The 25199-nt window shown below is 48.7% G+C and overlaps 1 protein-coding gene across 3 annotated transcripts in view; it reads right to left on the bottom strand.

Annotated features, from left to right (window-relative positions):
- Positions 1–200: 200 nt before the first annotated feature.
- The window catches only part of Eva1c (eva-1 homolog C), a 74509-nt gene continuing 49510 nt past the window's right edge, over positions 201–25199 (bottom strand). For all 3 annotated transcript variants that reach the window (XM_075959520.1, XM_075959528.1, XM_075959538.1), the window contains 4 exons: positions 13529–13672; positions 9870–9947; positions 7115–7204; positions 201–767 (listed from right to left, as the gene is read on the bottom strand). In XM_075959520.1, the coding sequence (XP_075815635.1) occupies positions 391–767; positions 7115–7204; positions 9870–9947; positions 13529–13672 (689 nt within the window). In that variant the 3' untranslated portion in view covers positions 201–390. The remainder of the gene's footprint in view (positions 768–7114; positions 7205–9869; positions 9948–13528; positions 13673–25199) is intronic.

Raw genomic sequence — 25199 nt, 5'->3', positions numbered from 1 at the left:
GTCACCTTTTACTCCCTGAGCCCTCTCACCGCTTCTCAACACTGTAACTTTAATGACTATCTGTGGATTCCCTGTGTGCTCAGCTCATCGGCGTACCGTCTCATGAACATGCGTGAACCAGCCCCTGAGTCAATGTGAATATCAATTATATAATTATCAATGTGTAGACATGCATTCAAGCAAGTACAAGACACCAAGTCTTCTTCCTCCTCATTTATTCCGGGGGTGCTGTAAACAGAGAGACGTCCCTTTGGCAGCTTTCCAGCTTCACCCGTCTCGGATGACATGACAGATTCTCCTTCATAGAAGGTACAAGAGGGGTGGGGAGACAGGGCATTCTGGATCCTTCCCTCTTTAGGAAGTATGATCTCATCCAGATGTGTCTGGTTTTCAGTAGAAGTGGCCCATGTTCCTCGGGATTGAGGAGTCCAGGCCGCTGTTCAGCCATATTTCTTGAATGATTTGCTCCCTGCGCTCAATCCTTTCTGCCAGCTCCGCAGCCTCTATGGAGCTGTAGGCTGGATACGAAGTCCTACAAAACCTGGACAGTTCCGCAGGAAACTCAGAGTCCGAGGACACCTCCTCTTCTGCTTCCTCCTCGCTGTCTTCCTCGGCCTTGTCACTCTCTAGCACCAGATGCTCCCGTCCCTGTCCCAGCTCCTGGAAGTCCTTGGCACAGGACACTCTGATGACCAGGGCACACAGCGTGAGGACCAGGCCGACGCAGACACTAGACACAAACAGCAGGGCAGCTCTCTCCGGATGGGCTGTGGGAAGAACAGAGAGAGGGAGGGTCTGAAAGGGTTAATTTTGGATTTGCCACCCATCCTGCCAGAGAAGCCATGGCAACAGGGACATGTGGCAAAATGGAGCTGACCCGGAGTTCTTCCCAAAAGGACACTATTATCAGGGAACAAACATTCAAATATGACCTTGTGGGGTACATATCAGATTCAAATTATAGCAAGTAGCCACCGACAATATGTAAAGCACAGGGCCTGAATGTGTTCCAATAAAACTTTATTGGTTTGAGCTGGGGGCTCTTGATTGAACACTTTTATAAATGTTCAAGCTGAGGCCAGAAGGAAGGCTACAAAGGCCAGCAGCCTCTTCGGGCAGAACCAGGACTGAATCCTGGGACTCCTGGAATGGGCTTTGGTGTCCCCAGCATTTTCTCAGTACCTCTCAGCTGCCCAGAACCCTATCCAGGCACACGGTCATGCCTTTCATTGTGGGAAAAACAATGAAGATGGTTGTCTTCCCAGCTGCTGTCTTTCCCCAGGGGTCTGGACTGGAGTCTCTAAACTCCAGGGCGCTAGAGTCCCTGGCAGTGAGGGATCGCGCAGTTGAGATGGAACCAGGACACTTTATCTTCCCGAAAGTGATACCTCCCCAGCCAGCTCCCCTCCCGCAGCCCAAGCTGTCCCTAGAGCAACTCACTCATCTGTGCCACACTTTGTGACCCTCCCCCTGCCTGGCATCTCCCCACTCCCTTTAAGACCCAGAGGTCTGAAATAGCGTTGGTTTTGGATGAAGAAGGAACAATACAGCACATCTGCCAAGCTATCAGCACAGTGTGAAGAGTCAACGCATACAAAGGATTCAGTCTCGAGGAGGATCCACACGTCCTTTGTGACACAGAGAAGGGCCACTTCCACCTCTGGGAGTGGTGGCAGATAGCCTATCTGGAGGCGCTGACTCTCAACAGGAAGGAGGCCAAGACCAGGGCATCAGGTCCGACCTTCCCTCCAGCTTCCCACAGATCAAAGCCGACTCCACCTCCCCCAACGTCACAGTTGCCTTCTGACGCAATTCAGATGTCGCTTGAGTGTCCCTCTCAGTTTATGTGTTGGAACTGATACCTCATGCGAGGGTTTAAGAGGGAAGAGCCATAATCCACTTCCTAGCCACTCATGGGTGGTGAAGATCAAAGGTCGCTCACAGACCACGCCCTCTTATCCAAGCAGAGGTGCAGGGGTTGACCAGATCTCAGGCTCCACGGACTCAGGTCAGCGTCTCACTCCGCCACAAACTTGATCTGTTACTCTACCTCTTTATGTATTTAAGGACTTTTTGTTCCACACTAAAGTCTGAATTTTGGGACACCACACATGCTGGAGCACTGAGTCATACCCCGGCCCTATTTCTAAGGAATTAAGATTAATCAGATTGAGTGAGTCCTTGGGGTCCATCACACGCTACCACAAAATCAGTGTCCCCCCACCCCCAGGTGGCAGGGTCCGGGTTCTACTCCTGGGATTCAGGGGTTGCTCTTGCCACCGGACTCTGTGGGGGCCAGTGGCAGAGGCTGGGGAAGAGAAACAGCTTCCGGCAGTCCCAGTGGGAATAAAACTTCCTCTCCATATGGAGTGACGGTCACACAGCTACCAGAGTGTAGGCAGATGGCACCTTAGGGATGACCTGGCCTAACCCCTGGTGTAGCCTAGGACTTTCCAAAGCCACCACTGACTGGGACCTGGGCGTACACAAAGCATTTCCTCCATTTTCTAGAACCAATGGACTCTCTTCTATCATCTCTAGATAGAATGAGATGAATGGAGATGAACAGATAGAGTCTCGAGATGAGGCAGTCTTTCTGTTGTGGTTGAACAGAACCTCCAGAGAGTTTCTGCTGTATTCTAAATTTAGCCCCAGTCCATCGCAGGCTAGAGGGAATGACCCCAGGAGCCTCAGAATGGGTGCCAGAGGCCTTTAGGCTCCATTTGCTCTTTAGATACTCGTCTGGGGCCAACACAAACTCCAGTTCAAATTTAGTCACACCCAGATAAGCCAGCAGAGGCCTCCGTCTAGGGTCCCTCTCTTGTGGGACTTGGCCAGAGTCCTCGAGGAGGAAGAAGCACACAGTGTTTGGGGACAGGTCTGGCAGCACTCAGGGATGTGACAGGATCGTCTGTCAGAGCTGGAGACCCGGGGACACTTTAGAGCACACACCCACGTGACAGCACTCAGGGATGTGACAGGATCGTCTGTCAGAGCTGGAGACCCGGGGACAGTTTAGAGCACACACCCACGTGACAGCACTGTGCCGCTCTCTGTTTGTCTGCCCTGAGGGGGTCGTGCAGCTGGCTTTGGGATGTGTGATGAAATCTCTCCTCCTTCATACAGCTCCTCCGATGTCCTAGAATTCTGTTCTGAGAACCGACATGGTTGCCTTGGCTGTGCTCCCAGATCCCAAAGACACCCCCAAAGTTCTCATTCGGCTTGCGTGAGGCTGAACACACATGTACACACACCACAACCCCCAACAGTGGGACAGTGATTGAATATTGAGTCATGACAGGCAGGCCTGTAGGCACAGATGAGGTAAACACCCAAAGCCAGATGCCAATAAGACACTAATTTGGTGTTCTGGGAGGGGTCATTTATTTATTTCGAGAGCAAGACTAAATAAGTCCCTCATGCAGGGTGCAGTGGCTTCTGCTGAAGCACCTAATGAACTGTATTCCTCAGAACATACACGTACATACATAAACACATGTGCACACACTGCCATCCCCCACCTGAAGTCCCCTGTATCACAAACAAGTGCCACCAGCCTTACCTACACTCACACAAACAGTATACAGCATACAAGTACCCTGCCCTACCACACACCACAAACACAAATGTCCGTACACCAAATATCTACCACACACACCACCCATCACACTTACCACGTCTATCACAGACACACACCAAACATGCCACAAGTACACATAGATAACACATATCACACACTCACACATACACACACGCTCCACACACTCACACACACATACACACATGTCTGCACATCACACACATACTTCCCCTTTCTATGGGAAATGCCCTTGCAGATCACATCAACGGCCAGAGGGAGCATGGTTTAGCAGAGACCTTAAACACTCTTGTGTCCCTTCCATCAACCTCAAGTTTCCCTGTGCAGGTCAAGGCCCTTGGTTTTGGATGCCCGTCTGCTTGTCCCTGTACTTCACTGCATAAACATGGCAAAGCTACTTGGTGGCCTGACTTTCCCTCAGTTTACAGGAATATTCCCTGCTCAAGCCCTTGGCTCCCCAGCTGCTCTCGCCAGTGGCCTCACTATCAATGTGTCCTATCAAACAGGAGCCTGTGCCCAGCTGTTGGACCCTAGCCCTGAAGCAAGGCTTTTCAGACCCACTCCTGTCTTGGCTGTGACTTGCTGAGATGAACATAATGAGACATCTCTCAAGAAAATTAAACAACATCCCATCGGTCTTCACATTAACAGGACGGAGCATTATTCGGGGTTGTAGAAGCTAACGAGACGGCTCTGGATAAAGGCTTTTGCCACGTAAGTCTGACAAGCTGAATTCGATCCCCAGACAGTGGTAGGAGAGAACCAATTGCACAAAATTGTCCTCTGACATTCGTGTTCGTGCCATGGCATGCGTGCACCCACAGTCACAGCTTACGTGTGTGTCCGTGTGAATGCACACCCACAGAGGCTGAAGAACGGTGTCAGGTTCCCTGAACTAGAATTACAGGCAGTGGTAATCTCCTGACATGGATGTTGGGAACTGAACTTGGGTCCTCTGCAAGAGCAGCAAATACTCTTAACCACTGAGCCATCTTTTCAAATCTATTAAAAATAAGTTGTAAATTATTAGATGATGAAAGTATAAGACAGCCATAATATCAGCTTGGGATTTACTATTCAGCCATTTGGTAGCTACTCACTGTGTCCTGGTGCACCCCAGAACTGTCTAGACATGGAGATACGACAGAGATGAACTAGATGACAGATGTCTGTCCTTAAGGAGAGTAGACAGGCAAACACACCATCCAGACATGTAGCAGGATGAACACACGAAAGGACAGAGACAGGGATATTTACATCGCTCTGGGTAAGAGGTTCCAAAGCCTGAAGACAAAGTTCTCTGTAGAAGCTGACTGACAGCCTTGCCCCTCACCCAGCGTGAAGCTGGACACAGCCGCTGTCCATGGTGCCCTTGGAAAATGGCTCAACTCCTCTGACCCTCAGCTCCTTTAAGCATAAAATTCAGGATCAGAGCCCCACCCCTCAGAGTTGCTACTCTGGACTGATCATGTTCCCCAAATGCATGCTAATGCCCCAACCCCTAGTATGACTTTGCAGACAAAACTTTCTGGAGCTAATTAAGGTTAACAGAATGCACCAGCAGGTCCTCATCTGATAGGACTGGTGGGTTTAGAAAAGTTCACACGCTCCTCTTCCCACCCCCACTACACCAACACGCATGCACACAGGAGGCCGCAGCCAGCAGGTGGTTGTCTACATGCCAGAAGGAGGCTCTCGATCATGGGCTTCCTTCCAGCCTCCCTCCAGAACTGTCAGAAAATAGGAGTTGTTCCTTAAGCTCCAGTCTCCAGTGTTTTGTTGTGGTGCCTGAGGAAGGATGGCATCCAGAAGCAGAAAGCCCAGCACGGCCACACCTCAGCCAGCAGCATCTCTGCTTCTCTTCATCATCATCCTCCACTTGAGGGGACTTTGAAACTATAAACATACTTCCAAAATGGTGTGGGAGAATTGTCTGTATTCTACCAAGTATGTTTTAAATAAACACTGATTGGCCAGGCAGGAAGTATAGGCTGGTCAACCAGACAGGAAGTAGAGGCAGGGTGATGAGAACAGGAGAATTCTGGGAAGGGGGAAGCCCATTCCTCCCAGTCCTGACAAGAGCACTCAAGAAGCAGGATGTGACTACCCCACTGAGAAAGGTACTGAGCCATGTGGCTAACATATACTAGAATAATGGATTAATATAAGCTACAAGAGCTAATAAGAAGCCTGAGCTAATGGGCCAATCAGTTTATAACTCATAGAGACCTCTGTGTAATTTCTTTGGGGCTTACCGGCTGGGGGAACTGGGCAGGACAGAAACCCCAACAAGCAGCCCTCATGTTACACCAAAAGCCAGATGTTCACATTTGACTTTGACAGTCATCAGGAGCAGAAAGAATGGACACAGGATAGAAGTGTAAGGGGAAAAAAAGGCAAATAACCATGCAGGATAAGGCACGCTCACGGGAGGAAGGCTGAGTGGGAAAATGATGCAGGCACGGGGTTCTGGGGCCAGGCTCTCTAGCTCCTGTGTTGAGATGTTTCTCTAAGCCTTGATTCCCCTCAGAGGAAGCTCTGCTCACGTAAAACCAGCTCAGTCAGGCTTACATAGCAACATGCACACATCCTCATACTGGGCTTTTACGGAAGATCTTGGAGTTTCTGGCCTCTACACAGTTTTGATTAATGTTCCCCTGAGACCTAGAGTTTGGCTTCCATGGTGGCCTTGGGGAGTGCTGTGGACTTTTAAGGGGTGGGGTCAATGGGAAGCCTTTAGGTCACTAGGCAAGCACCATCAAGGGGATTGGAGGACCCTGCTCTATTCCTTTCTCTCCCTCTCCTCTAGTTCAAAATGTGCTCGCTCATGACGCCCACCCTCACCACAGCCCAAACTGATGGAGCCACTGGACCTTGAACTTGACCTCCAGAACCATGAGCCAGTGCACCTGTTTTTACTTGAGGAGTCCTGGGTCTTGTATTAAATAGTGCGGCTGGATGATGGCGCCTTCCTTGAGCAGGAAGCCAGCGCTGAAACTTGCAGACAACATTCCAAGGTACAATCTGTCCTAGGTCATGCGGGAAGGAGCAAGGAGTGCACATTCCTCCTCAGAGAGGACTGCACATGGCCAGGCCTGGAGCAAGCCGTCAGCCCTGGGGAGATTAACCAGGAAACCTTGGCAACCACAGTCATTCTCCAGCCTCCTGAGGTGGCTGTCATCCCACGGCAGGACCTGTTTTGCTTCTTATGTGGTCTGCCTTGTTTTTCTTGCAGCTGTGAGTAGAATTCAATAATCCTAATTCTTAGATCTGGGGAATGTATTTCTATTTTTCAAGAGGGGAAATTCCTTTGGAGACCAAACCCTCAGCAACTCAGTTTTATTCTTGCAGGTCGCTTGGTTTTATGGCTGCAGCTGTATTTGTATCCCTGCCCTGTGCTTCACAAAACTGCAGATACACCTTAAAAGCCACTTTTCCCTCATTATCATAGTATCCATCAGTGAGGCAGCGAGTAAACCCTTCTGCACCCCAAGAAGCTCCCATTCGTCCACCTACCTCGAATGTAAGCAAACGCAGCCAGAGAGTTGCTGACAATAACACCATCTTTCCGCACAACCCTCGATCCACTTGGGTCGAATTTTATACCTGCAACATGCAAAGGCCGTTGGTCGGAGGAGTACGGGTATACCTGTCCTGAAAGCCCTGTTGACCCTCACCGTTGGTCAGAGGAGTACGGGGTGTACCTGTCCTGAAAGCCCTGCTGACCCTCACCGTTGGTCAGAGGAGTACGGGGTGTACCTGTCCTGAAAGCCCTGTTGACCCTCACCATTGGTCAGAGTGCGGGGTGTACCTGTCCTGAAAGCCCTGTTGACCCTCACCATTGGTCAGAGTACCGGGTGTACCTGTCCTGAAAGCCCTGTTGACCCTCACCATTGGTCAGAGTGCGGGGTGTACCTGTCCTGAAAGCCCTGTTGACCCTCACCATTGGTCAGAGTACGGGGTGTACCTGTCCTGAAAGCCCTGTTGACCTTCACCATTGGTCGGAGGAGTATGGGGTGTACCTGTCCTGAAATCCCTGTTGACCCTCACCTGGGCCTGCCTCAAGAGTGAAAAGTCACAGATGTCACACCGCTGGACTTCTGACTAAACTGTGGGAGACTCAACACTGAGTACTGAGGCCTAAATGTGAACTGTCCCTATCGGCTCACGGGCTGGAAGGCTTGGTCCCCAGCTGGAAGAGCTGTTTGGAAGCCTGTGGAACCTTTAGAAGGTGGATCCTCATGGAAGGAAGTGGTTCGTGGAGGTGGGCTTTGAGGTTTATAACCTGACCCCGCTTCCAATTGTCCTCTGGTTCTTGAGTGTCTCACTATCCTGCCGCCATGATGAACTGCACCCTTTCCTAAACCATGAGCCAAAATTAAGCGTTGCTTTTCTCGGGTGTTTTGTCCCCGTCACAAGAGCAGCTCGTCCACCTTTGAAAATGTCAAACGATTAAAGGGATTCAAAGCATTTCAAAGTGTTGGTTCCAACTTCAGGCGTAGCTCATGTACCCCTCTCCAGAACAGATCGTGCTAGTCCATGCCAAAGGCAATGGCACCCATCATGTCTCTAGGAGGCTGGGTAAATAATGTCTCATCTTACCCAGGAATAGAATAGTGTCTGCTCTGTGGACGGAGATACCACAAACCTTGGGTTGTGGAGGTAGGCAGGGGAGGATTGTTTGTTTGATCTCTCTCTCTCTCTCTCTCTCTCTCTCTCTCTCTCTCTCTCACACACACACACACACACACACACTTGTGTGTGTGTGGGGCTGGCCTGCTTTTGGATGCAAGGGCACTGCCCGGATGGACACCAAGCAGGTGCTAATGGACCAGTACTGGAGTGTGGGGAACCCTGGGAGGATCACACTGGGCAGATATCTCTAAGAAAGATGGAGATCTGGGGGCTGCACTGAAGAAGGACAGGGATCCTTTAGGATGGGAGCCCTGTGAGGGGAGGAGGGAGCTGAGCTACGGAGCCTGGTAGACAGGGTGTGGAGAATGCTCTGGGCTAAGGGTGGCTTCTGTGTCTTGGCATTGCATTTCCTGTAGCAGGAAGGACACATGCAGCAAAGTACAGAGCCAGTCCTCTGTGTCAGAGATGCCCAAGCCCACGAATTCAACCACAGACTGTGAAAACAGGCGCTCAGAAGAAATTTGAACGTGTACAGATTTCTTTCTTTCCATCATTTCTTAAACGAAACAGTACGACATGGCATTGGCAATGTGACAAGGACTGTAAGCAATCTAGAGAGTACAGCAGGGTTGTGTGGGCTCGGTGTAAATACTGCGCTGTTTTATTTAAGGGACTCGAGCACCTTGCTGGTGTGAGCAAGTATGGAAAGTTCTAGAATCATTCCCTAAGACACTTTTATGAAAATAAAGTATATAAGTTTACTATACTTTACTTTCATAACTGGGGGCAGGCATAAGTAAAATAAAATAACACAAGACAAAACTCTTACTACCCAAAGTTAGCATCTTATGCATTCTGTGGGATCTCCACAGTTCCTGTGAAGAACTCAACAGGCTAAATTTGTCTATACGTCATTAATATATATATATTAATATATTATATATATATAATATATATATATATGAATTCAAGGCCGACCTGGCCTGCAGAGTGAGTTCTAGGACAGCCAAGGCTACCCAGAGAAACCCTGTCTCAAAAAAACAAAAATCAAACAAATCCAGGCTGGCAGCGACGTTCAGTGGGCTGAGCCGATGGTGTGAGCTCACCCCCAGGACTCAGAGTGGAAGAACTGACTTCTGTAACTTGTCCTCTGCACCCACACTCACATGCATCCATACCCACTTACACACACACACACAATCAATGTTAAAAATAAAATCAAGATATCTATGTCCCTATTTATACAGGCTAGGTGGGGAGCAGAGGGGAGAGTGACCTTTAAGGACTGGCAAGGTCAGCTGGCTCTGGGTCCCAGCTTTGCAACAGCTCCTGTATCACCAAGAACCCAAAGTGTTTCTGAGAAGATCTGCTCTTCAAGGTGATATTATTATTATTGTCTTTTAGGGAGAAAAAGAGGCATGGAAGAGAATGGGGTAAACTTATTTTACTTTGATTTTAATTCTTTTTTGAAGTCAGACACTGGCTGCCATATGTGAGCACCAACCATGCCCTGTTGGTACCACCAGAGCAGACCAACATCTTAGGCCTTTCACTCCAGCCCCGTGTGCCTGACTGTGCTCAAGGGCTGTTCAACTTCACTTAAGAGGAAGTACTAAGAGTAAGCCATAAACATTACCGTATTCACCATCTTTCTTCAGAGAAGGGTTTGGATTAGCAACGGCTGGGTCCACCGCTGTGAGTATGTTCTTGGGAACTAAAAGTCAAAAAGAAGTATTTGAAATACGTGCATATTAAAAACACTTTTGCATTTAATATATTATATTCAAGGTACAACGTAGATAAAGATTTGCAAAATACTTTTCAGGTCACCTATTGCCTCTCTCTCTCTCTCTCTCTCTCTCTCTCTCTCTCTCTCTCTCTCACACACACACACACACACACACACACACACACACACACAAATGGCACATACGAGGTCGTCAAATGCCCAAGACAGGTGGAATCTTCGACATATATCTGCAGTATTTTCTAAGGAGCTGGCATTGTGGAGATGGCCCAGAGGTGAACAGTGTATCTGCTGCCGCAGAGGGCCCGAGTTTGTTCCCAGCACCACGCTGGTGGCTCAGCACTGCCTGTACGTCCAGCCCCAGGGACCCACCTCCCTGTTCTGGCCCCTGCAGGGGACCTCTGCACAAACACACGCACATGCATATTTAATATAAACAGCTATTTTCTCTTAAAAGTTCCTAAAGCTGGGAAAGCTGCGGTAGCAGAGTTTCAAGTTTGACGTTGGCTTGGGCTACACAGCAAGACCCCATCTCAAATAAAACCAACGAGGAAAATAAACAAACTAAGATACACTCAGCTAATGGAAAATGCTGGTAATAAAGGGAGCACGGGAATGAATCTCCGTGGGAGAAGCCAGGCACCAAAACCATCTATTGCATAATTCCATTTCTGTGAGCGGCAGAGAGAAGTTTGGTCTAGAGACACAAGTTGATTAGGGCTCCCAAAGGTAAACAGGGTGCAGAGCATGGGACACTTCAGGAGAGGGGCATGAAATTGGGGCACAGCCACACAGCTTTAAGTGCAGTGAAGTCCACTGAGGTGTCTCATGGTGGGAGAACAGCAGGCTGGGAGAACGCCTCAGAAAGCTGCTAATGGAGACAGGAACATATCTGAGAGACAGGAAAGCAAACTGACTTGTCAAGACCCCCTCCCCCTTCCTACTCTGCCTTTTCTCTGAACTTTCTCCTCACTTCTTCATAAACCAAGAGGAGCCGAGCAATCTGGGCTCACATGGTACACTAGACATAAGAAAGGATGTTTTGTGGGAGACGGATCAGCAAGGTCATCCTTGGCTATGTCGGGGGTTCATTCAGAACTAGCCTGGGCTACCTGAGATTGAGAGAGGGAGAGGGAGAGAGAGAGGGAGGGGGGAGGGAGGGAGGGAGGGAGGGAGGGAAGGAGGGAGGGAGAGAGAGAGGGAGGGAGGGGGAGAGAGAGAGAGAGAGAGAGAGAGAGAGAGAGAGAGAGAGTTGTGAAGGAGAAACACACTGCTGCCAACTGGGAGAAGGGAGAGGATGCCAAGTATTCTAGCGCAGAAAATCGCTTATTTTCATTTTTGCCTCAGCCCAGATGATATCTAGTGGCAACAGGAAGTAGAAGTGAAGCCAACACAAACCAGGCGAGATCTGCAGCATTACTTTCGCGGAGACCTTGTAAGTCATCTCCAGCTACAAGAAAACCCCACTTCCTTCTCTGAGTGCTTAACTAAATTCTTCTGGAGACATCCCAGGACCAGCAAGCAGAGAACAGCTCTAAGCCGTGAACCTCCCAATCCAGGAGACCCTGGTGCCTTTATGCCTGTCAAGGATGGGGTGGCTTCACGGAGAGCCACAGCGGAGATGCTGTGAGAGACCCTCTCGGCAGGCTGCAGGACACAGCACTGACCCTAGGAACACAGCAGCACTGGGAAAAATGCTTTCTCCCTCAATAACCTCTTGCTCATCTCTGAGTCTCAAGAATACTCTCTCCGATCCCCTGGCAGCAGTAAAACCCTGGGTGTGCTGTCTTTCCCCATCAGATGTGGCATTTCTTTCTCAGGTCTGTCTCCTGGCTCTCTGTGAATGGCAGAGGCTATAGAGATTCAGAACTGCAGAGAGAAGCTCAAGGGGAAGGGCATTCTGGGATGAGCTTTGTCAACAACCCAGCAGATCACGCAGCTGTGAAACACAGGTCACCATAGGAAGCTTGCTTGTTTACTGTGTGATCATGATACACGCCTATAATTCTAGTGCCTGGGAGACAGGAGAGTCTGAAGTTCACAGTTGTCTTTGACTATACAGTGACTTTAAGACCGCCCTGGATGACATGAGGCCTGTTTTTCAAAACTGGTTCAGAATGGATTATAGCGATGCCAGTATTCTTAAACTGCCTATGATGGCAGTTGCATAATTTCGCGGATATTCTAAAAACCATAGACTGTTTGTTTGACCAGGCACACTCTGCATTCCTATCTCAATAAAGCTGTTTCAATAACCAAAGCCTAATGAACAATGTTCTTCAAGGAAGGCATCAAGTTCTTCATTTCCCTTCTCTTCCATGCTCATTTCAGAAGAACAACCAGTACGTCGAGATTATAGACTGGACCACCACAGTATCCTGAAAACCGCTGCTGACTCGCTTTGAAGTGGTTTCCTGAAGATGGAATCCAAGTAGAACATGGATTTCACTTCCTTCTAAAGACACTGGCCCAGCAAGGGGCTGCCGCAACCCTGGGGAGCCTGTGCTGTACTGTATCCATGCTGAGGGCTGCAGCTAAAGCAGTTGTTGGCAGCACAATGGGCCGTCAGTTAGGGCCTCCCAATGGTACAGGAAACCTAAGGAGAAGCCAAACTCACACGACACCAGTACACTTCAGGGCTCCCTAAAAACCAAGATAGAATTCGTTCGTTCTCAGTGACCTCAACTCTGTCCCCAGTTGCTTATTCTCCCTACCCGCCCCATCCACGGCCAATCTGATTACCTGATGTGCTCCCAAAACAATTTTTGACCAAAGAAATCCCTATTGCTTATCTGATGTGAACGCCATAAACAAGGCTAAGTGAGAGAAAAGGTCTGGGTGTGTGTGAGGTGACCCAGTGGTAACCAGCTGAGCTGTGGGGCGCTTTCTGTCAGCAACCAAATGGGGTGTCACCCTTCACAGCAAGTGCCGGTGTGAACAGACTCGAAAAAGTGTCCCTTCCTTTGATTTAAACTAAAAGCGTGCTGGGAAAGAGATGTTGTGTACAGCCCAAAGCGTTCCTGTCTGTCGTGATCATTATTGTTGTTGCTTTGAAATAGGAACTTCTACGTAGCCCAGGCCAGCCCTTGAATTCCCAGCACTCCTTCTGCCTCAGCCTCCTGAAGGCTGGGGTTGCACGTGTGCGCTGCTCCACCCACGTCCTGTTTGCCATCTTTGCGGGAGGAACTCCAGAGGAGTCTCTGTCCACCATTTTTACCTTTTAATGTCTACACCATGATGCTGAGCTAATCCTAGGAATGTTTCAGCCATCTTTCCTGCTCACACTATGAACTCCAACTGAGCATGCCCAGTACTGTAGACCACCCCCAAGGTGCTTTCCTAGACGTTTAAACTTGAATGACACTGGTGAACTCCTTACTTGCTGTAGCCAATAAACCTCTCTCCGTTCTTCCCTCTTTTGCTTGTGCTTATTGTCCATGCACGGCCCACTATGTGCAATTAAAGCGTCACACACACTCCTGTTTGGACATGGCTACCATCTCCCGACAGGCATGTGTTCACAGAGCTGGCTGAGAGTTTTTTCTTACCACAGGCATAGGTGACAGTGAGGTATTTTTTCACTCCTGGAAGACAGGGGCTCCCGAAGTGGTAGTTATCGACGAGGACCTTGCATCTCTGCTTCCCATAGCACCTCCTGGACAGGACTTGTAACGCTGTGTAAGACAGGCAGTCTGGAAGGGAAGGGACGTGAGAGCGTCAGGCTGGTAGCACTTGGCCGTACAGCTTACAGCACTTTCTGTACATACATGCACCAAACTTCCGGTCAAACAAAGACTGTTTCTCTGCTGATCTGTCTTGTTGAACCACCCAAGATGCTCTGTACTAGCTTGGCCATCAGCCTTCAGGACGCCCTGAGCTTGGCCTAAGGACCTGCCGTCACCATCTTGAAATTCTGACGTAGTCATTGTCAATGCACCTGGATGTTTGCCTTGCCCCGGGCTCTGCAGCCCGGCATTGGCCGTAGATGCAAAGCCCCGAATGAGGCTCTATTTACTTCATGGCCACGATGCTTTGAAGTATTTGCCTTGTTTAAGACTTCCTTCTGCATGACCACAAGCTCCATGTGGGATATGTCTATGCTGTTCATCATCTGGTTCCCACTGCCCAGTCACTGTAGGACCCCAGTAAGCAACTGATAAACAGATGGAAGAAGGAACTAGTAAACAGGCACAAAATCACATGTCATTATCGTGGGTGGATTGGCTATGCCATGCTTTGGTGGTTCCCTGCAGTGTTGGGGGGGGGGAGCTGAGATGTGTTGGGGGCTGAGATGGCCCAGCAGTTAAGGGCACTGCCTGCTCTTCCAGGCCATCTGAGGTGTTCCCAGAACCCACACGGAACAGCTCACAGCTGCCTGTAAACCCAGGAGAATCTGGTGTTGCCTCCTGGCCATACAGGCACTGGGAGGAGGAGACAGGTTAGTCCCTGGCACTTACTGACCAACTAGCCTGGCCCACTTAGTGAGCCCCAGGCCAGGGAGAGACCCTGTCTCAAGAGACAAGCTAGCTGGCATGTGAGGAACAACACCCGAGGTTGACCTCTGGCTCATAGACACACATCCACACGTGTGCGTTCTCACACACACAAGCACATACACATACAAAATAGTAGAAGAGGCCTTGAAGCGGGCTGCTGGCTCTGCCTTCTCTTGTAATGCCCTGGACTGTGACAAAATGCCAGCCCTCGGATGCTGACGGGAAGCCAGGGCCATGCTCTTAGATTTCTCAGCCCTTGCAATATTGAGCTAAATATAAACTCCTATTCCTTTCAGGTTACTTGGTTTCAGCTCTTTTATTAACAGAACCTTGGCTACAGTAACAATCCTAGACTCGTGTGTCTGCTGCGGTTAAGATTCCGAGGGATGTCGGCAGCGGGAAAACACAGCAGTGGCTGCGAGTGCAGCATCAGACTGGCCACTATTCCTGCAAAGCCTCCGTTTCCCTACTTGGACAACAGAGAACTGGCTCACGGGCCCGTGTGACTGTCATCTGATATCCGTCATGGACAATACCTAATGCTGGCACCCAAGGGACCTGGTTAGCATCACTGTCATGATGTTATCACTGTCACTGGTGTTAGACGTCACCACAGTCTTAAATGTCCTCCCACAGCCTTTGTGCTACAGCATCGCTCCCCAGCCAAGCACTACTGGAAGGTAGACAGGCCTGGTGAAAGGTCCTCCAGGCATCAAAGACATGACCTCGATGGGGGTGCTGGCCCCTGGCTCCTTCCACTTCCTCCCTTTTTGGTGTCCTGGTCGTGAGGTGAGAGCTTTGCCGAACCACACTCCCACAATGGTGTGCTCCGCACCATGAGCCCAAAAGCATGAGGACCAATCAATTATGGACTGGAGCCTCTGAAAACTAAGCCAAAATAAACCTCCGGTCTTCGTGTGTTGGTCCCCTCGGGTGTTTTGTGACAGTGCAAAGCTGGCTAACACAGGAGGGAAAGCCCTGTTTGGGAAACCTTCATGGCCTTCATCTAAATTATCTGCCATCTCTGCTCTTGTGAAGGAAAAATGTATATGCTGCATCCACAACTAAACATTAAGGCTTAAATGAAGGTGTGGAGGGAGATGAATGGGGACCCCTGAGGATGGCAGAAGCCATTTTGATTAATAGGGAAAAGCAGATTTATCACCCCAACACACTTCTTTTAAGGTCCTTCCCAAGGTCTTGAGAATTAGCATGGTTTGAAAATGGAAGAGTATACACATGCATGCTTGGTTTACAAACAATTCTTCTGAGATAGTGTCTCATTCTACATACAGCCCAGGTTAACCTTGAACCTGTGACAATCCTCCTGACTCTGTCTCCTAAATGCCAAGATTGCACGTGTGAGCCACCATGCTCGGTAGCTTCCTTAATGTGCTCTGTTTGTTTTATCTTCGAGACAAGATCTTACCGTCTACGCCAAGCTAGATTAAAACTGGTGACCCCCTGCCTCAGTGTTCTAAATCTTGGTATTATGGGCCTGGACTTAAGTTCCTTAAATGCAAAAATAAAAATCTGTGTTGAAATAGAAGCCAGTGTTTGAATGGTGAGGGTCTTGGGGTATGTTGTTTAAAATGTAAAAGTTTCTGCAATGGTATTCAAGCTATTCTTGTAAAACTTAGCTTTACCCAGAAACTAGGGAGGGAGAGTTTCTCCTCTCAGACACTATGGAGGGTTTATGTTTTCAATATTCTACCACTTTATTTATTTATTTATTTATTTATTTATTTATTGCTTCGTAGGTATGTAAGGCAGAGTAGATATGTTTTTGTTGTCCTCAGCAGCTTCATTATAATTTAGTTTTCTGAGCTAAGATTATTTACCAGTTTTTTTAAAAACTGTTCAGAGGCTGAAGAAATGGCTCCACCCTAAGTTTGGTTTCCAAACTCACATTGAAATCCTGACACCCCCTTCTGGCCATCTCAAGTACTGCACACAGATATGGCATACACACACACACACACACACACACACACACACACACACACACACACATAAAATCTTTTTTAAAAGTTCCGTTTCTTCTAAGTCACATTTTGTATGTATACGCCAGACTAAAACCAGCCCCATCTCCACTGGCCTTCCCTCCCCTCTCCCCTAAGTAGGAATTCTTAGGGATTCTCCAGGGAGTGAAGGTGAATACAGTCTCTGTAGATATTGCCTGTACAGGGAAGACTGTACCTGTGTGAGGTTCAAAATTTGTCTTAAGAATCTGAGGTTGTAAAATACAACTCTTATTTTTGCTTTTTACATAACTTCATGTTTTCATGTATAAATAAAACAGGAGAAAAAAATCCCCGGCAAATGCTGCTCTTCAGGAAGGAACCCCCCTGAGCTCGTTAACCTTTCTGAGCTGAGTGTGGGTGCACATGCCTGGGAGGTGTTGGCAAGAGGATCAGGAACTTGTGGCATTACTGGGCTATATGAGACCATTTTTTCAAACAAGAGATGGACCGGCAGTTAAGAGCACTTGCTGCTCTTGGAGAGAGCCTGGTTGTGTTCCCAGCACCCACAAAGTGGCTCACAATTGTCTGTAGCTCCAATTCCAGGACATCTAATGCCGCCTTCTTCTGACCTTCATAGGCACCAGGCCCACATGTTCATATATGCAAGCAAAACACTCATGTACATAAACTAAACAAACAAATCTAAAAATGTTTAAAAGAACATCCCTTTGCGACTTTCCTCTGTGTAAACATCCTCCCCCCCCCCCAATGGTGTTACACATATTTAACTTTGCATGGGGCTCTTCCCCTTTATCAATACATTTGTGACCATGTAAACATAAGCTCTATTTTCAGATTTTTATTTTTAAGTGTGTGTGTGTGTAGGTCAGTGTGTGGGTGTGTGCATGTGAATGCTGGCACCTGTGGAGGTCAGAGGTCTTGGGATGATCTAGGGGCTGATGCCACAGGTGGCTGGGAATCTGGTCTGTGACCTTGACAAAAGCAGTGCATGCTGTTAACCACTGAGTCACCTCTCCAACCCCACCAGCTTAGTTATAAAGAGCTGCCTTGTTTCTCATCTGCTTGTAAACCCTGTGCAGCATTCAGATGCTATCCCTCCCCATTTTTTTTTTCCTTTTTTGGTTTTTCGAGACAGGGTTTCTCTGTAGCTTTGGAGCCTGTCCTGGAACTAGCTCTTGTAGACCAGGCTGGCCTCGAACTCACAGAGATCCACCTGCCTCTGCCTCCCAAGTGCTGGGATTAAAGGCATGCGCCACCCCCCCCCCCATTTTAACACAATAAGCAATGTCACGTTGAACCTGCTTAGAGCTAGACGTTTGCATGCGAATATGGGACTTTCCGTGGGAATTTTTTGTCATAGTTGCTCTGCCAGAGACTACCGGAGGATGAACCCTGGGACACACTGACAGGCTGATATTTAGGGAAATAGTGCCATTGTGTACTACCGATGTAAACGAATATTCTAGAAAGCTGACATTTCTTAGAGCTATGAAGAAATAGATGCCTGACCATTTTTGTTTTTTAGAGGTGGTTGCTATTAGTGTTTTTTTTGAGCCAAGGTCTCATGTTGCCTGGGCTGGCATCAAACTCAATTTGTAGCTGAGGATGGCCTTGAACTTCTGTTCCTCCTGCCTCCATCTCCCCAGTCATGGTATTATAGACATGCATCACCATGCCTGGTTTATGCAATGCTGCGATCAAACCAGAGCCCGGTGCCTTCTGTGCAAGCACTCTCCCAACTGAGTTACATCCTCAGGGCAGCCTGAACATAGTCTTAAAGACTAACAGAGAAAGAACACAACCTTCCAGGTCTAGGGTAGGAGGACCCCTGCTTAAAGAATCCGAGCATACTCCATACTCTAGTGAGAGAACGTACCTTACCCCCAAAGACTTCATCTCTCACCAGAGCATTTATCTTAGCCGTGACTTCAGGAAGTGGCCAAGGTAGCTCAGGGCTGACTCAGGGCTGGCTGTGCTCTTGTGGGTGCCGAGCTCAGAACCATTCCCAGGCTTTTGCAGTTTCTTTAAAGGTGGTTACGGCCCCGCCCACACAGGTTTTGCTTGCCCCGTCCGATGCTGCCAAGCTCCCTCCTTCCCAATACATGTGATAACAAGATACTCGACCATTTGAATTCTTGCTTTCTGGCAATTGTTTAGCACTATGACTGAAGTTAATCACTCTTGCAAGCCAGTGTTTATTTAGATAATTGGACTGGCTGCTCTTAAGTGGCCCCGTCTTGGCAGTGGAGAGTTCCTGGCACCTTCATCTTGGCTGAAAAGTTCAGGCCTGCCCACGCTTGGCCTTGGGACAGTCTTAGCTTAGCCTTTGAGGCCCATTGTGTGGTTTCTCATTCTCTTATTAAGGAAACAGCAGAATCTCTGGAGCCCACCCAGAAAATGTGACCATAGCAGGAAATGACACACCGTGGCGGAGGCACACCCCGGTGCCCCGTTCTTTGGGAAGGCTCCCTTCTGGCTCAAGTTAAAGGGCTGCTCTGACTGGTGCTCACAGGCTGGTGATGGCCCATTGAACTCGTGCCTTTCCTGCATTTCCCCCTTTCCCAGATGACCTTTAGTGGTAACAGGCCTGGCTGGCTTCAAGATCTTTCAGAAATGCCTCTGGCTGGGTCATCCTCAATGCAAAGAACTCAGACCTCATTTTGTTTGACCCCATAGGACTATATATGTCACTTTCTGTTGGCACTCATTAGCTGTAGCCATCCCTGTTGATGTTCATTTGCTGGGGTAGCAGCAACGTACCAGCCTCACACCCGGAAGCCAAGACTGAGGAGTCAGCAGGCCTGGCTCCCTGGGGCCTCAGGCTAACTTGTCTGTCTTCACGTGGCTTTCACACTGCACACGCCTGTGTCCCAACTGCCTCTCATTATAAAGGCATGAATCTGATCGGGCCAGGGTCCTCTTGAATGAGCCCACGTCAACTTAATCTCCCCTTTATAGGTTTTATCCCTAAGCCAATGCAGATTCTCAGGCACTGGCAGTAAGGATTCCAGTGTGCAAGTTTTAGTGGGGCATCATATGGTATTCAACATGGTTCGCAGCCATAGTTCTCTCCAGGGATTTATGTCCATGAATTCCCTCTGCCCACCAGGGAGAGGATCTACACAGTATGACAGAGAGAGATGATTGACTTCTTATTCTTTTACACCCCGTTCCCAGAAGCCAGCTCCCACTTCACAAAGACAGCCCGGGCCTGTGAGGGGAGGAACTGAAGCCTATTACCACAGCCAGTGCCAACTTCCTACCGTATCAGTTGGCCACCTTGGAAGCTCGGCCCTCCAACCAGAGCTGTAACCTCGGGAGACCTCCCCACATCCAAGGCAAGAGCCTCCGCTCTCAGATGCCCCTGAATTCCTATCCCACAGAAGCCGCAAGATGATAGCGTTTTATCAGAGCCCATTAAGGCGTGAAGTGTTTTATTACATAGCAATAGGAAGTGAATACAAGGGCTGATATTTTGGAATGAGTGGCTTAGGTAGTAGCTTTGGTACAGGGCAGTGGACAGGTGAGGAGGATCTTGATGAGAATTTTGGAGAAAAATTAGCGGTTTTGATGGAAATCCCAGCATCAAGCATCCTTATACCCTGAAGTCAAGAGAAGCTCCAGTGTGGCTATCCCCGCTGAACCCCAAATGGGGACAGCAAGCTAGACGTTCCCCCAGGTGTCTGGCCTGCTCCAGCCATTGATTTAGGCATCAAGCAACGTCTGTTTATCTTTCTCTCAGCTATGGCATAGGAACACGTCTACCTGCAGGAAACGGTTGTCAGAAGTCCTGCCCTAGACGAGGCTGTGATGTGCAACCAGAGCGGATGACCTCAGCGCCCACCTTCCCATGCTTGGCCTGGCCTGCTGCCTTTCGGATGGGAAATGGGGGCCACTGTCTTCTCTGGGGCCCCAGAACACAGCCACAGTGTAAGCGTTCTCATGTCCTGTGCTCAGTAAGACAGCATGTCCCCATTGATAACGAGGCTCTGGGCAGCCCTGGGGACACTTGGCACAGCACAATAGCATCATCCCTGTCACTTCGAGGGTGGCACACACACAGTGAGATCCACCATGGGGAGTCCTCTCCCAGTCACTCCGTCAGCTCCTCTGGAAATGGTTCTACACGTGACACAGACAGAATCTAAAGTGGTCAGCACTAATGGAACTCGGGGGACTCTTACTAGTAATACATTAATCCCAGCACTCAGGAGGCAGAGGCAGGTAGATCTCTGTGAGTTTGAGGCCAGCCTGGTCTAAAGAACTACACAGAGAAACCCTGTCTCAAAACAGAACAAAACAAAACAAAACAAAAAAATCCTTTAAAAGGAGACATAAAGTTGGGAAGGAGACAGGATGGGAGGTCCAGGGGGAGCTGGATGGCAGCAGTAGGAGTATAAGATGTATACATGTGTACTGTAAACATGTATGGAGATTCCAAATAGTAAGTAAAATGTCATTTTTAAACCAATAGCCAGTCACATGTAGCAAACCTACTACAAGTTCAGAAATATTAGAATGTGGGTTATCCTCTGCTCTACTAGAAACGTGAAAAAAGTTTATGAACTTGCTCAATCAGTCAAGACTCCAGCAGGGAGGAAAGGGGGAGAGGCTAGAGATGAGAGTACCCACTACCCATGCCAAGCATGGGGACAGGCTCACAGCCATCCGTCATTCGAGGAGGGCAAATTAAAGCAACATTACAGGCTGTTTATAAACCTTCAGAAAAATCAAACATCAGACAGCCAAAGTTGCAGGGCAACCCAAACTTCTACCTCACTATTTATATATGCAAATTAGTATACATGTGCTTGCACATGCAAATTGATAAGTTTATACATATAAGTCAGAAAGCATCTGATGATATAAACAGACCCCACCCTCTTTTGATATAAAACATGTGAGAATTTATCCCAAAGACATAGCCTATTAAAAAAACTACCATCACATAGTCTACAAAATGTATTCTGAAACTCAGAAACAACAAATCCCTCCCAGTGGGGAGTCCTCTGAGCAAGATGGCAGGTAGTGTTGGGGGTCACCTGGCCACTCAGAAAAAGACCACTGCTGTAAAGTTAAAGGAAAACAGGCTAAAGGAGAATTACAAAATTCATTCTTAGACATCAGGGCTTAAGAGAAATTCAGAAAAATAAATATCTTGTCATTTGATTGGTAAAATTGTATCTGAATCTTATTATTATTACTGTTTGATGTTCCTGTGTTTGTGCCAAAGACAACGATGATGTTTTTAAAAGTTCGAGAAATATCTTCTTCCCAGCCTTTGAATGCTGAAGCCATGCTGAGCTGTTGGTGAAAGCCAGAATGGTCCTTAGCCGCTATATGCCTGACAGGCATCTCATCTCCACCAAAGAGTGGGCTTCCAGAGGGCCGTGCTGAATCTAAAGCATGCAGACCCGCCAGACTTCAGCTCATATGCATAGGAAAATACACAACCCAATCTGAAAGCCAGATGCTCTGGGATGCCAACCACCAGGGCTCCCCTTCAGAGGCCCCTGATGAGAACCAGCCCTCAGTTCTCGTGTGCGCATCCATCTGAGCCCATGCCAGGTCTAGGGTGAAGTCCAGTGAGCCTTTCCCCTTCTTCAAAGCCATGTGCCTGGGCCGCGGAAATGGCTGGAACAGCGAGCAGAGGTCACACACACACACACACACTGGCAGCCTGTGGCCCGGATGTGGACTGTAGGCATGTTTTCTTTGGCTTGTTCAGTGTTTTAAAAGTTGGAACATTTCACTTTTTTTTAAAAAAAAAATCTGGATTTCCAGAATCTCAGGAAAGCTCAGAGGCCATGTTAACATCAGACCCACAATCCCAGCCTGCAACCTAGAGGGTGGACACATGGCCGTGCTTACAAAGGACTCTGATTCATTCACCCACCAAGGATTCACAGGGCACCCATCCTGTGACAAACATTGCTCTGGTCACTGAGAATCCCTACAGTCCCTACAAAGCTGAGCCTTTGGGAGAATGAGCCACCCATTCATGGCATGGAGGTTTCCACAATGAAGACAGAGCTGGCAACAACAAGGCGATCTTCTGGCAGGTGACAGGGAACCCTCTCCAGTGTGACATTCAGGGCGACTCCTAGGCAGAGTGACAGAGCTGACCATACAAAGGTGTGGTGACAGAACAGCCCAAGTCAAAAGAACAACTTGTGCACAGGCCTGGGAGTATGGAAGGACACAGAAGCTGGAGGTCACGAGGGAGGGCCGTAGAGAAACAGGGCTACAGCGGGCTTCTAAGTCTGCTTACAATGGGCAGGGTGCAGGGTTTTCCACAGCAGGGGTGTGGTCTGTATAACTTAAAGGAAATCTTCCAGATGCTGCTCAGTGGAGAAAGGAGGGAACCTGGTGGTCCAGATGAGAGATGCTGAGAGATGCCTGGGAGCCAAGAGATCAAATTGGAGGTGTGCTGTTACCAGGGGGAGACACTAGGGTCAGAGAGGAGGTGGATGGGCCACCTCGGGTGACATGGGTGACGTTAAGTATATTTATACAAAAGGGACAAACGGATGAGTTTATGGGGAGTACTGGCTGGGTGCAGTCAGCAACCTTGATACAGTTTACCTGTCCAAAGAGCACAGGCTTCTTAGCATCCAATTTGACAAAGAAATATTAGCCTGCAAAGGTTTGCAACTTCTAAAAGATTTATCTATTTTTTTAAATATTTATTTATTATGTATACAATATTCTGTCTGTATGTCTGCAGTCCAGAAGAGGGCACCAGACCTCATTACAGATGGTTGTGAGCCACCATGTGGTTGCCGGGAATTGAACTCAGGACCTCTGGAAGAGCAGGCAATGCTCTTAACCACTGAGCCATCTCTCCAGCCCCTATCTATTTTTATTTTATGAGTGTCTCTGCATGCATGTATGTATGAACACTGGAAAGGTGCATGGAGACCAAAAGGGGCTGTCCGTTCCTCTGGAGCTTAAGTTATATGCAGTCATGAGCCACGGTGTGGGTGCTGGGAACCAAACCTGAGTCTCTGCAAGAGCAGCAAGTGTTCTTAGCCATTGAGCCATCGTTCCAGCTCCAGTTTATAGCTTTACAGTTTTTTTTAAAAAGTGTGTGTGTGTGTGTGTGTGTGTGTGTGTGTGTGTGTGGTGCATGCCTGCATAGAGGCCAGAGGTCAACATTAAGCATGTCCGTCTTCTGTGCTCCCCTTTATTTATTTATTGACAGAGGGTCTCTCACTATATCTAGGTCTCATCAATTAGCTAGATTAGCTGACCCAAAAGATCCAGGTACCTTCCTGTGTCTGCCTCCTAGTAATGGGATTGCAGGAGTGCACTCCCACACTTGACTTTTCAAAGTGTGATTGCTAGGGACTAGAACTTAAGTCCTTATGCTTGCATAGCAAGCATTTTACCCACCAAGCCATCTCTTCAACCCGAAGGTTGGTAACTTTGCATGCATGGTTCCGACCAGAGGAATGAGTATGGACTTGAGGCAGACTGGGGACAATTGCAAGCCTAGGAACAGAAGGGTCCCATGATGGCCCAGGCCATACATGGTTTCTTCTCCTAATGCTAGAGGCTTGGAAACACTGAAGAGAGGAACTGTCTCCGCCAGCACACCGCAGCCCCTGTCTCTGCACACCGCAGCCCTTGTCTCTGCACACCGCAGGCCTTGTCTCTGCACACTGCAGCCCCTGTCTCTGCACACTGCAGCCCCTGTCTCTGCACACCGCAGCCCCTGTCTCTGCACACCGCAGCCCCTGTCTCTGCACACCGCAGCCCCTGTCTCTGCACACCGCAGGCCCTGTCTCTGCACACTGCAGCTCCTATTTCTGCACACTGCAGCCCCTGTCTCCGCACACTGCAGCTCCTATTTCTGCACACTGCAGCCCCTGTCTCCGCACACTCAAAGTGAATTGACAGAGAGGGCTGAACCAGTCACTCCCAGGCCACTCTTGTGGAATGGAGCAGAGAGCAGAGCCATTAACAGTCACGTCCAACCCTCACAGGTGCCAAATGTGAAGACAGAAACTGGCTCCCTATTCAGTAAAGAGCAGCTGAATGCTGGTGTCTTTGGTACCTGCCAGGGCTACCTTTTGGCAGGCACCTGCCATTCTCAAGAGAAGAGCCTTATAGGCCAGTGAGATGGTTCAAGTAAAGGCATTTGCTGCCAAGCCTGGCAACCTTGACTAACCACTGTCACCCACATAGTAGAAAGGAGAGGACCACTTCTATGAATTATCTGATGGAATCACTTTGGTGCATGCAAGTCCCCCTATAAACAGATACAATAAGAGAGTAAATTCTCAGGACACTGCATATAGGCCTCTGATGCTACAAATTCCAGTTACTATAGTGAAATACTTGGGGTCATGTAACTTTAAAGAAAAGAGGTTTATTTAACTCACAGCCCTGGTTCAAGGTCGAGCAAAGGTCCATACTCACTTATGACCTTCTTAGCGGCAGAGTCAGGGGGAGGAGCTGGGCTTTGTACAGCCTCACACACGAGTGTGTGCCTCTTTTCATCCTTCCTTCCTCTTCTACAGTCACGAGCAGTGAATCACGTGGTCTCCACTCAGCTGACACTGTCTAATCCTAAACACTGCCCAAAGGCCCCACTTCTAAATATCATGGCTGAATTCAGTTTCTTCCTTCTTAAAACCTTCCAGTGGGGAAGTACATTTCAGCACACGGGCCCTCAGGGGCACACTGAAGTCATCTGTAAACCACTGCACCCTTCCCTGACTCCTAAGGGTCAT

This window comes from Microtus pennsylvanicus, chromosome 1 (assembly GCF_037038515.1).
Source record: "Microtus pennsylvanicus isolate mMicPen1 chromosome 1, mMicPen1.hap1, whole genome shotgun sequence".
In the NCBI taxonomy this organism is placed as follows: domain Eukaryota; kingdom Metazoa; phylum Chordata; class Mammalia; order Rodentia; family Cricetidae; genus Microtus; species Microtus pennsylvanicus.
The sequence above is the reverse complement of the archived record's forward strand: the minus strand, read 5'-3'. Positions and strand labels throughout refer to the sequence as shown.